The sequence below is a fragment of the Saccostrea cucullata genome, unplaced genomic scaffold (assembly GCF_032062105.1).
Source record: "Saccostrea cucullata isolate Sc308-1 unplaced genomic scaffold, CSIRO_AGI_Scuc_v1 ctg2219, whole genome shotgun sequence".
Lineage (NCBI taxonomy): Eukaryota > Metazoa > Mollusca > Bivalvia > Ostreida > Ostreidae > Saccostrea > Saccostrea cuccullata.
The window spans coordinates 159,985-173,972 of NW_026930392.1; the positions used below are offsets into that span (position 1 = coordinate 159,985).

General features: G+C 35.0%; 1 protein-coding gene across 1 annotated transcript; it reads right to left on the minus strand.

Moving 5' to 3' along the window:
* LOC134228391 (Golgi-associated PDZ and coiled-coil motif-containing protein-like) lies at positions 1 to 12,291 on the minus strand. The gene is made up of 9 exons (XM_062710040.1): positions 12,059 to 12,291; positions 10,593 to 10,757; positions 6,767 to 6,942; positions 5,990 to 6,155; positions 4,562 to 4,657; positions 4,028 to 4,192; positions 740 to 834; positions 442 to 582; positions 1 to 175 (listed from the first exon to the last, which is right to left on the minus strand). Exons 1-9 carry the CDS (start codon positions 12,269 to 12,271, stop codon positions 16 to 18), a joined length of 1,377 nt encoding a protein of 458 aa, XP_062566024.1. The 5' UTR covers positions 12,272 to 12,291; the 3' UTR covers positions 1 to 15.
* Between the last annotated feature and the right edge of the window lie 1,697 nt (positions 12,292 to 13,988).

Here is a 13,988-nt window from a genome sequence, read left to right on the forward strand (position 1 = left end):
CATTGACACTATAGACTAGGTGTAATCACTGTTAAACATGGAGTTCTGGTCTACAGAGTTAGTCTGTTGTAAACCGTTAGCTTGTATCACCCCCACATCAACACTGTGAGAACCAGGTACTCTACCCTCAGACTTCACACGACTAGCAGATAGGTTCTCTTTAGATTGTTCAAATCTGTAAAAATAAATCAGCACGTTTATAATTCATGTCAAATATGCTTCTTGTATTTATTCTACTTGTAAATTGTTTCCTTTCTTGTTATAACAATTATTGTTTCAAAAGCAGATCCTTTTCCTGCTATATGTTTTTTTGCCTTTTTTGTATTTTTAAAAATAAAACGTATAAATCTTGACATATGTGAACACGATACACCTATTACATTGTAAAAAGGACCAGTAAATACTGTAAAACTGATAATTTTAAACAAATCTTCCTCTCACCTTGAAGGACTGTGTGGGACTGAAGCAGACGATGACACTGTTCCATTGACATTTGGGGGCAGAGCTGACCTTTGACCTACATGTCTGCGTATTTCTGCCTCACTACTACTGCTCAGAACATCTTCATCATATATCCTGTATCTGTTAACAGAAATCACATCGACGGTCTCAACTCCGATTCAAATATTTGAGAGCTCATTTGATTCATTTATAGGTTTTATTCACTGGTGAAAAATTTGGAGAAAAAAAAGAATTTTTGACTAACATAAAGTGCATTGTATCTAATGTTATAACGTACCTGAATCCATTCTCATCCTCCCCCACCTGACTCTGTTCATCATCGCTATCTTCATCAGGCGCCACAAACATCACTTCCAGCTCTATGTCGCCCAGCTAATAAAATACAATACAAACATCACAACTGCTGACTTTTACAAACAAACATCACTTCCAGCTCTATGTCCCCTAGCTAATAAAATACAATACAAACATCACAACTGCTGATCAGAATTATACAAACAAACATCACTTTCAGCTCAGTGTCACCCAGCTAATAAAATACAAGAGGCCCATGGGCCTTATAGGTCACCTGAGTATCATGTGACAACTTTCCAACAACTGAATTTGATTCATGTTTTAAACTAGAGGCCATGAAATTCACAATTTTGAAAGTCAGGCACCATTGCTTATCATAATTATACACTCAGCATACTTATTTTGGTTACTTCATACCCAGAGGTAGATCAGAGTAACAAAGAGAAAATGCATTTCCACTTTTAGTGAATTTCAGGGCCCCTGAGTCAGGGCTTCTTGTGTTAGGACAGGTCCACAGTTGAGCTCCCCATCCCACAGGAACCACTGACCCTGGGGCCACATCTTTCAAAATTTTGGAAATTTTTAAAAATTTTATTTCATCATGCTGCTGATTAATACCAAAGTGCAGATTTCTCAAGCATTAAATTATTTCAGACTATGTTACCCCCCCCCCCCCCTTCAAAGTACCTCTGTCCCAGGGGCCAGGAAATTAACCATTTTTGGAAGAAGCAGTTTTTTTTTTGTCATAAATATATACTAAGATCATTGGCATTATACCCAACAACAAAGGAAAAGATTTTCAAAGAATTCATGCATTTTCACTATATAAAAATTAGAGCCCTGCCCTAACACAAGAAGCCCTAACCCAGGGACCCTGAAATTCAAAAATCTCAAAGAGGCATCCTTCCTCCTCATAACTATGTGCATAGTTCATTGGTTAAATACTCAGGTGCAGAAAAGAAGAGTTTTAAAGAATTTATGCATTTTCACTATATAATCATTTATGCCCCGCCCTAGCACCAGAACCCCCAACCCAGGGGCCATGAAATTCACAATTTTGGAAGAGGTAGCCTTATTCAACATAACTATGTACTTGGTTAGTTTATTTAATGCCCATGAGCAGAGATGAAGAATTTCAAAGAATTTTTGCATTTTCACTATATAATCTATATAGCCCCACCCTACCACCAGAACCCCTGACCCTGGGGCCATGAAATTCATAATTTGAGACGAAGCAGTCTAATTCAACATAAATATGCACTTGGTTAGTTTATTTAATGCCCATAAACAGTAAAGCAGAATTTTAAAGAATTTATGCATTTTCACTATATAATCTATATAGCCCCGCCCTAGCACTAGAACCCCTGACCCTGGGGCCATGAAATTCACAATTTTGGAAAAGGCGGTCATTTTCAACTTACCTATGCACTTGGTTAGTTTATTTAATGCCCAGGAGCAGAAAAGAAGAATTTCTAAGAAATAATGCATTTTCACTATATAACCTGTTTAGCCCCGTCTTGCACTAGAACCCCTGACCCTGGGGCCATGAATTTCACAATTTTGGTAGAGGACTCAATGCTGATTACAATCATACCAACAGTTTGACTGCTTGATGTCCAGGAGTAAAGAAGATTTTTAGAGATTGCACTAATTTCAGTGGTTTTTGCCACATCCCCTAGGCCCCAGGGGGGCAGGGACAATGAAATTCATAATTTTTGTTCCCCTTCACTCATAGATGCTATATGCCAAATTTGGTTGAAATTGGTTCAGTGCTTTCAGAGAAGAAGCTAAAAATGTTCAAATGTTAACACACGACGAACGACGCACGACAAACGACGCACGACGACGGACGAAAACAGATAGAAATAGTAAACTCAGGTGACCTAAAAATATCACAACAGATGAATTATACAAACAAACATCACAACTACTGAATTATACAAACAAACATCACAACTGCTGAATTATACAAACATCACTTCCAGCTCTACGTTGCCCAGCTAATAAAATAAAATATCACAACTGCTGACTTATACAAACATCACCATCACTTCATGACATATTATTATACAATTAATTATCCCTTTTGAGGTCAACATGGTGAAATAAGGACCCGAGACCTGGCCCACGAGATGACCTGTAGCGGCCCAGGTCAGGGCAGGTCATCGAGTGGGCCAGGTCGAGGGTCCTTATTTCACCATGTTGAACTCACAAGGGGTAATCAATTGTTTTATTATAGAGATACATATTGAAAAGTATGAATCTCTAACCGCTATTGTTATCAGTTTCTCTCTTGGATCGGGATTCACTACACTCCGTAGTGAAGTTGTTTACATTGACGTCTGCAAGTCATTTAAGTTTTTGCATCATGATTTACTGATCAAAACAATATTTGGTTGATATCGACATATATTGTTATAACTAACGATTACTTTTCCTATACACAGTAAACATCTAATACAGAATTCAATTTAAAAATAAGTTGTTTTTCTAGAATATTTTATATTATTTTATGCATTAACTTCACTCAAAAAGGAATTTTTGATTAAGAGGTCATTTTTAGCAGTCATTAATTATAATGATCGGTCATTATATCCCACGTGCAATGATTCCTAGGTCATTATTGCTGTAAACAGTACCATTTGGAGTCATTGTTGTGTTTTAAAGCTTTCTTACCATAGTGCTGTATACAGGGTTATTTTCACCCCGCTTTATTTTTGCCCTTTCACACTTGCAAATAATTTTGCCCCATTCTAAATTCGCCCAGTCAGTTTAGTTAAAGAAATTATACTGTAGAGTTTGAATTCGCCCCTTTTTAAATTCACCCAAACGAGGTTAGAGCGAAAGGGGTGAAAATAAAATGGAGGCGAAAATTTCCCTGTATACAGTAATTATTATGACAAAAAATTAGGGTTCTCAAAGCAGCTGCTTATTTTTAATACGTCAGAAGATCATCCAGTACAGAGCAAATTGCAGCAACAAATACGAATTGTTTTTAGCTGCATTCACTCTGTTGTAACCTGAGTATGATTTCTGACCTGTGGTGACCTGAGTATGATTTTTGACCTGTGATGACCTGGGTATGATTTTTTACCTGTGGTGACTTGAGTATGGTTTCTGACCTGTTGTTCTGACCTGTGGTGACTTCAGTATGATTTTGACCTGTGATGACCTGAGTACGATTTCTGACCTGTGGTGACCTTAGTATGATACTTCACCTTTTATGATTTGAGTATATCTCACCTGTTGTGATATGAGTATTATACCTCACCTGTTGTGACAGTACATGGACGGCCTCAGCATGCTTGGATTCCCGCAAGTCTATACCATTGACAGACAGGATAGCATCTCCTACGTACAGTGCATCACATTTGTCTGCTGGCTGACCCTCATGGATTTCTGAGATCAGAATTGGAACACCATGTTCTTTTCCTCCCTGTCAAGAACAAGTCATTAATTTAAATGACATTATATTTAATTGACAAAGTAATAAAAACATTTTAGCAAAAGGAAAAAATCTTCTCCACATTCATAAAGATTTCTTGTAGTTACTTGCAATATTATATATATGGACTATTCAAAAATTAAATCATCTACTCTAAAGTCTCTACTTTCAGATTACTCCTTATTTAGCTAGCATAAGCTGGTGATTAACAATTCACATATTTATGTAATGCATACAGTGATTGACAGGCCTAGACCCTCCTCTTATGTATATATTTAGACTGACAGGTTATACATACTGTGATTGACAGGTCTAAACCCTCCCTCTTTGTACATATTTAGACTGACAGGTTATACATACTGTGATTGACAGGCCTAGACCCTCCTCTTCTCCTTTCTTGATGGTCACTTTTCTTGTCTCTCCCAGACCATGTTGTTTACGCAGGGACTGGAAATCCTGGCGCAAAAGACATCACACATCAGCATATTCATACTTCATCAATCAATGTATACAAAATTTATATATATAAATATGAAAATTGTTGATACAAAACAACATATAATATGATCTTTGTTTACTATTCTGTGAATGGATCGAATCCTCTGTACTTCCACTGTCGTTGAGCATTGTTCTTTCATCTCACCCAAATTAACTAGATTGACAACCCTTCAACCAGTCATTTTTTATTTACACAAAAACTAAGGGAGATGCAATATTTAAAAATGGTATATCATGAACAACTTTTAATGTATAAGGAAAAATTGGACAAATAAATGTAAAAAGCTAACAGAATGATGAGTCTAAGCATACTGATAATCTGCCTTGTTCATAGTTTTATATTAAGAAATATTTGTTTCTATTCTTAGTAGCAATGGCCATAGAATTTAATACTGATCTACAAATTTTAATATTACATTTCTTTACAGTCTAAACTTCAAGCTTCTTTGAAATCAGAAAAGGTCTGGAGGAGGAAATGTTCTTAAATGAATTAAAATGTTAATATTTCCATTTCTTATTTTTGTCTCTGTGATAACACTTTGAAACTTAGCGGAGTTTTTTTCTTGATAAACCTGTCGGAATGTAAATTAGGCAGGTCAAAAGGTCAGGAAATGGGGAGGCCTAATATGCATGCAAATCTCGTGCACATCTGTCTCTGTGTCTGACGCCAAGGATGCCAAATATGCATGAAAATCTCGTGCGGCTGCAATTGTGTTTGACGTCAGTGGGAGAGGGCTATGGAAATTGGCAAGGGAGTCTTCATGTAATTTAAATCTATGTCAACATTTTAAAAATATAAATCTACAATTTTATTTCACAGTGAAACAGAAATATAAGGAATCACTGTCTAGTTCGCATAGTATGCCAGGGACATCAACGATAGTGGGAAACATGGGATAATTTAAGCACAACGGGCTTCGCCCATTATGCAAATTATCCCATGTTTCCCACTATCGTTGATGCCCTGGCATACTATACGAACTAGACAGTGATTCCTTAATTAACTATAGTAGCTGCAATTACACAGTTTTTACCATAATCAGTTACATTCATATACATGCAAATTTACAACCAAAGCTCATCCATACATTGAGAGTTCAATTTCAATTTGTTCATTCTTCTCTATGTATCTTACAGTTAAATAACAGGATAAATTTTAAATCAGGTTGATAATGTGACATACATTCATTATTTCATTGCTTCAGTTGCAATTAATTGACTATTTATCATGTTTATATTAATACTCAAAATTTATTTTTGCAAATTATATTTAGAAACAAGCTTACTCACATGCCCCTCTGGCATCTGGAGTTTTTTCTTTCGGTTAGTTCGCCCCCTACATGCACGTATAACAGTTTTGTGTCGATGGAGGTGGATTTCCGCTTCTAACTGATTCCAGAGTTTGTCATGCTCCGCCCCTCGCATGTCACGACCCAACAACTGGATCTGTTGTATTCTACAGAATGTATAAAGAACAATTTATTGGTGAAATTTATATTTATATATATTTGTGTCTACTAGTCCTACTAATTCTGTTTAGGTGTTTGTCTACTAGACACTGTCCTTCCTGCTAGTTCTTTGTCTAGGTATTTGTCTACTAGACACTGACCTTCCTGCTAGTTTTGTCTAGGTATTTGTCTACTAGACACTGACCTTCCTGCTAATTCTTTGTCTAGGTATTTGTCTACTAGACACTGTCCTTCCTGCCAGTTTTCTGTCTAGATATTTGTCTACTAGACACTGACCTTCCTGCTAGTTCTTTGTCTAGGTATTTGTCTACTAGACACTGACTTTCCTGCTAACTCTTTGTCTAGGTATTTTTCTACTAGACACTGTCCTTCCTGCTAGTTTTCTGTCTAGGTATTTGTCTACTAGACACTGACCTTCCTGCTAGTTCTTTGTCTAGGTATTTGTCTACTAGACACTGACCTTTCTGATAACTCTTTGTCTAGGTATTTGTCTACTAGACACTGACCTTCCTGCTGGTTTTCTGTCTAGGTATTTGTCTACTAGACACTGACCTTCCTGCTGGTTTTCTGTCTAGGTATTTGTCTACTAGACACTGACCTTCCTGCTAGTTCTTTGTCTAGGTATTTGGCAGCTAGCCTGGCCCCGTACACCTCTCCCTGTAGAGCCAGTATATACTGTCTCAGCTCCTCGTTCTCACTCCGTAACTCCTTCACCTCCGCCTCCACTCGCTCCAGGCTCGAGGCTCCCCCAGTTTTAACTTTCATTTCTTCTTCCTACAAAAGCAAGAGATTTGTTTTATGTTTAACAATTATGAATCACATGAATTACAGACAAATACAGTCATGTGCATATAGTTAAGTTTTTGTTGAAAAAAGTTTCCATAAACAAAAGTAAGCACAAAGAATATACATCAATATTCTTTATTTTTTTTTGTAATGTTTTGTTTACAACCTTGAAAATATATTCTGATCACCTGATTCGTGATAAAGATGGATAAAAATTTGAAATCATGATCCTATTTACCACTACCTTCTTCAAACATTTTAGCTCAGTCATTCCCATATAATTCATACAAATGAAAAAATGTGCTGTCGCCAATACATTTCAATGCTATGGTTACTGATATTCAAATTATTCCTGGACCCTTTATGTTAACATATTTTGCCACACAAAAAAACACTAGCTGTTGTATTTTTTTATATTTTTTCTCTGAGTATTTACACAAAAGGAAGCCCGGAATCGTGTAAAAGGGGATGTCGCCATCGTATACCTTGCCGATTGAATCTGCATTACCTGGTCGCATTTTGTTCTAAATAAACAAAAATTGTTTTAATTAATGAAGAAACACACAAAATTACATAAATGAAACTTTCATTGATAAATGAATAACAATTTTTAAACAAACCTTTGATCATCGCTGTCGCCAAATTTCACCTAACTTACCGTAACAGTGTTTGACTATTTTTTAAGATAATATAATAGTATATCGTTAGTACAGCTAAAACTGTGTTTTCGTGTCTAAAATACATTAAAACTTTAGCACAGAATCTTTTTTTAGGCAAATTAATAAAACCGTGTTCAAAATTTTTAAAAATACGGATTTTTCATAATGTCGCATATAAGAACCTAACCTACGTGACAATGATTGTGAAGAAACAGAGGCTATGTGAAGTACTATTTCAAGGCAATTAATTGACATCAATGGGTATGTTTAGTAAACAAAAAACAAATGTAAGGAAAGTTAAACAACAATTCTAACCTCCTTAACATATAACCTACATAACAGAAAATCAGCATAATCTGACGTGTGCAGCATTTTAGGTGTTTAAATCTACCAGATAATGCTGGAAGTTTAGTCTTTAAGTTGACAACAAAATGGAATATAAAAATCATAATGTGTTTAAAGCATAGAATAAAGGTATTTTTGAAAATATTATGGTAAAAATGGCCTTAACTTAGATGTTTTTGCATATTACAAATAACTAGAAATATGTCCATAGGAGATGAATGCCCTGCCGAGGATATATTAGTAAAGCAACATGAAAATTTGTATGTGTATAAAATTTGATCAGAATATCTTTAATAGTGATGCAGCTGAATTGCTTGTTTGGAAAATATAGTTCAGATCCAGCATCCAAAGCAAGTGTGGTAGTGTCTATCCCTAGATGCATCATCCATGCAAGTTTGGTTCAGGCAGGGCTTATAGTTACTTGGGAATGAAAACATAGGTCAGATCCAGCATCCGAAGCAAGTCTGGTAGTGTCCATCCCTAGATGCATCACCCATGCAAGTTTGGTTCAGGTAGGGCTTATAGTTACTTGGGAATGAAAATATAGGTCAGATCCAGCATGCGATGCAAGTCTGGTAGTGTCCATCCCTAGATGCATCATCCATGCAAGTTTGGTTCAGGTAGGGCTTATAGTTACTTGGGAATGAAAATGTAGATCAGATCCAGCATCCGAAGCAAATCTGGTAGTGTCCATCACTAAATGCATCATCCATGCAAGTTTGGTCCAAGTAGGGCTTATAGTTCCTTAGGAATAGACCTGCTCCAAAAACTTTAACCTGGTCACTCATCTGGAAAATGCAGGTCAGATCCAGCATCAGAAGCAAGTCTGGTAGCGTTCATCCTGAGATGCATCATCCGTGCAAGTTTGTATCAACATGTGAAGTTTGATAACACAATCTTGAATGGTATGTTTAAAACTGAGCTAAACACTAATTTAAGAAAAGTGAGGTCAAGGTCAAAGGAAAGGTCAAGGTCAAAAAATGTTGATGCAGTTGCATAGCTCTCATCAATATCTATCAGCATATGAAGTTTAATGAAAATATCTTGGATAGTTTCTTTGAAACTTAGCTTTAAACAGAGCTAAACGCAAAGTGTGACAGAAGGACAGAAGGACGAAAGCGGACATGACAAACACTATGTGCCCTGGCCATATTCATTGCGGGGCATAAAAATGATAGCAGATTTTTTTTCTTTTTGTAAATGTCTAATATTCCGTAATGCGTACGGGCACAAAAAGGTCACCCTTATGTGAACTATCAGCAGTGTACAAGGAAATTATACTCATTTATACGTAAAACCAGCGATGTTACGGAGGTTGGGGTTTTCTGCAAAAAATGGATTTTTGTGTTTTTAAGTGAATTTTTCATATATTATGATATATTAAATAAGTTTTCTTGAAAAATTATGTTGATGTGTGACAGTCACTTCATAATGACTCAATAAATCACTTCATTTTTACAAGGTTCAGTAAGGTATTTCATAATGGAAGTTAAAATTATGTTTTGTTTTTTTAATTTAAATGTATTTGCCTAAAAACATTAAAACAAATATTTTTTATCCTTTTTTTTTTTTACAAATAAAGTATGTTTTCTAATTGTTATTTAATTTAAATTCACCATTAGGTAAACTCATTCACACCAATTCTTTGAAACGAAGGTTGTATGTTTTGTAACGGAGGTTATAGAAGTTTAAATCTTCACTTTCACATTTGCAGTTAAAAAAGACAATCATATTTTAATAAATATTTGATTAAGTTGATTGACCCTTAGTCATGCTGAGCGACATAAGTTTGTAAAGCCAATAGGAAGTCTAAAATTCGGTTTACTCTTTTTGTAAATATTCAGAATAACCTCCATAACAAAACACACTTTTTGGTAAATTGCTTTAAAAAGGGGGGGGGAACTGTTTAGTTCTTCTCTTAATTGTGTAAATACATTCTTTTTAAAGTGTGTTTGACACGTTTTACAAAGTGTTTTTATCTCTTAATCTTCAAAACGAGTTTGTGTAACCTCCGTTACAATTTTGGAGCAATTTGTATATCAACTTTTCTTTAAAAAGTGGTCAATTTATAATCAAAAAAGGTCTTTAATTTTAAAGATATATTCTTTAATTTTTCAAATCAAGTGGTCAAGTAATGTAATATTCTGTTTGCTTGGCAATACTCCTACTGGAAAACAGCGTTTATTTTATTGTCCAAAAATTCTGTCATCTGGATTTACACATATTTAGTCAATATTTTTTATGTTTGCAGTTCAGATTTTCTTCTGTTATAATTTAGTTGTAAATTGATAAAGCTTCAAGGTTCAATAAAAATTAGAACATGAACAAAGACTTTTATAACTTTACAGCTGCTTTTTCTGAGTTATAACCTCCGTTACGGAGTTCTTGCTTGTGGTGGGTTGGAATAGCCAAAAAAACAAAATGAAGAAAGATTTACGTGTAAAATTTCAGTTTATTAATAAGGGAAGTTTACTTTTTCAATCAAATACAAAATTATATCATTGCTCTCTTAAATTCGTTTTTTAATACTATAGACTTGGCAAATGTATGAATTATACAGGAATGACTGAGCTGCGCTTCATTGATTATAATGATTCAACCAATGTAATTTACACAGGGAGACCTGAAGCTCACCACTTTTTTCTGGATTGTAGTGGAATCTACTTCAATTCCTTTCTGGGACTGAATCTGAAGCTGGGTGGAATGTAGTTGAAGCAGCACATTGTGGAGTTCTCTCTCTACATGTTCTTTAGCTGATCTCATCTCTACCAGGTCTGCCCTCATGTCCACTAGCTGTGCCTACAATTTACAAACACAATGAGTCCCTCAATCTTTCATATTAATAACAAGTGTAGCGAGCGTCACTGTGAGCTCTTAAAGCAATGCCTGGGCAAGAGAAAATTCGGACTAATGCACATTCATTGATCAGATTTTTTTTCCTCAGTAACTCTGGACCCACAATGCATCGCTTGTTGAAGCTACGTTCTTGCGAGAATAGCAGCAAAAGTTCAACTAAAGGATAACATGCCTTGATTTAATGGGTAAATATTGAAGATAAATAGTGAATGAAACGTTCCTCCTTTACTTTCAGCACTGTTCAGGCTTCTTTTTGGTAATTTACAAACGACATCATCTGACGTCAGAGTCTAGACACGTCAAATGACAGGTGCCACTTTACAAACCCAATATAAACTATAACAAAAGAAATATCTGCTATCGCCATAACGGTAGCACCATCAACATTTTTTTTTTGATCTAGCCAGTTAGTCAACTGGTCAACTTCCACAACCACTATTAACATGATTACATTACATTAAATGTAAGTGAATTTAGAGAGTTCTCATGATTAGCAAGGTCCAGCACAATACCCTGATAAAGGTATATAGCTTGATAAAGCTATATAGCTTTATCAAAGTATTACAAATACCTTGATCAAGGTATTTTATGTAATGAAAATTCAAAAAAAAATTCTTTGAAAATTAAATACTGAAAGTCGAGTTCTGAGTTGTTGTCAGTAAATTCACCCATGCATGTAAAGTACTCAAACACAAAGAAATCAGTATATAAGCTTGTCGTGTGAGGAGACGTTCTTTTATGCTGTCTTTTTGATACCATAGTGCTTTTCATGCACGAGTGGACACACTGACCTCAACTCATAATTTTTATTCTACTTTTAAATTTATTTTTTGAAGAATTTTTTTGTATTTTCTTTACATAAAATACCTTGATCAAGGTATTTGTAATACCTTGATAAAGCTATATAGCTTTATCAAGCTATATACCTTTATCGGGGTATTGTGTTGGACCTGTAAACAACTGGGCAAAGAGAAATTCGGACTTTAGCTAAACAAAGCTATTCTGAAAAGTTTAATGAAGTGATATTATTTCTAAAACAAGCTATATGGCTAAATTTTGTGTTCATCGGGAGATTATGCCGGAATTGGTAAGGTTTTTTTTTATTGATATCCGCTTCAGTGTGTTATGAAAGGCACTACTGTCACACCGTCAAAAGAAAAAACATAAAAATAGGTGAAACATTGTTTCTGGTGTAAATGGCAATTCAGTTTTAAATGCAGATCAGCGTATAATGTTCAGTAAACCTCTATTTTAGCGTTGGACTGGAACACGGTCTGAGATTTGTGGCAAAGTTGAGCAAACGCAGCACTGAGTGCAGTCATCTTCTGCCTCCCATCATACGTGAGTTCACATTGATCTGGATCGATTTCCCCTAGAAGTAAATCTAAATCTACGAAGGCTTTGTCAAATTCCTTTTCCAATATATCTAACCAACGAAATGACAGGGTGGCTGCCATTTTTCCACATCAATAATACTCCATGTTAAAAGATTGCTTTGGTAGGCAGATGATAGGATATCGAATGAGAAAGCGTTTATGCGACTGTGAATAACACTTGTGTCAAAACCAAAAATTGATGGGCGTGATATTTCCGGAGATGTTTCGAACTCCCTTTGAACTTATCAAAATAGTAGTGAAAAGGGCATTGGACACAAAAACTCTTATCGCAAAGTTTTAGAAAGTGCGGCAATTATACCAGTACTCTGAAAATTCAAATGCTACATAAAAGATTTTCCATTTTATTTCTTCTTCTTCCAGTAATGTGCCTGGCACCAAAGTTGGGCATTATCGCACATGCAAATAAAGAGATATTTACTTTCAAAGTTGACGTTTCAAATCTGATCAATTACAGAGGAAGAACAAATTACGGTATAAGCAGTAATTTGCCGCAAATTTTTCAATATTTTAAACTTTTCCTTTTCGTCTTTTAAGTACAGGTCTCTGTAAGAATCAGACAAAAGGTGAATCATGAGGGTTCTCAGAATTGGATGATTTTACACACATAGGTTTCTCTTACACTATGAACTACGTATGTAAAATGAAAATTATTTTGGGTCCTTGTTACTATGGAAACATGGCCAAAGAAATTTTCCCTAGCAACCGGTCAATTTTCCATGTTTATGGACAAATATATCACTAAACTTAGAGGCTTGAAATTGAATGTGAATATTACCAGAGGGGTTCTTAAATAGTGTAATCATAAAGATAAACATTTCAAGTGATAAAACCATGTAATACATACAATTTTTATTTTAAGATATTTCTTTTATGGGCAATGGAAGATATGCATGTTTTGCATTTTTTGCTGATTCAGCATTTTTGTTAATTTGGGCAATTTTCAAGGCCATATATCTCAAACTTCTGGCACAATACAAGAGTATGGTATGTTTTACATAAAGGCAGAGGAATATCCTTTTTGGAATTTAAATTCAAAAATGTGTGTTTTTTAATATCTACAATCGGTTGCCTAGCAACAAAAACGGATGTTTTGATTAAGAGAAAGAGACAAATTGTCAAATATGCGAGTTATTTATGGAATTAAATCTTATCGGTGGATACCAAATTCAATTTTTAAAGTAAAAACATATTTCTGTGACTTCTTTATGAATCCAGGAATATTTTGCATACACTAATCGCCATAGCAACAGAAAATTCCCCATAGCAACAAAGAAAATAAATTCACTTTTGACATGCACTCAATCACAGATTTGATCATTTTCGTCTAGAAATGATGATTTGGTAAATATTAAAAAATAGTGTTGAACTTTAACAATAGTAATTTTTTATCTTAATTAATGCATAGCAATATTACTGAGCTTATAACGTTAATAAAATAATACATTACAAGGAGCTAAAGTTATTCTCTAAAGTCTCTGTACATAAGCATTTTAAGACCAATTCTCCGTAATTATCAAAATTGGTTGGCAACGCATAGGTACAGATTTGAATTTTTTCTGTCATAATTTTAAACAAATGTGTGATTGATTGTGAAATGTAAAAGTATTTTTGAACAAGAGGCCCAGGGGCCACATCGCTCACCTGAGCAATTGGCTAGAAAAAAGCACATATTAGATCAGAACTGAAAATTTACTGAGGGCGGGGAGGGGGGAGGGGGCTTGAATTTTAACCCCCCAGGGGATCATGATTTGAACAAACTAGAATCTACAATACCTGA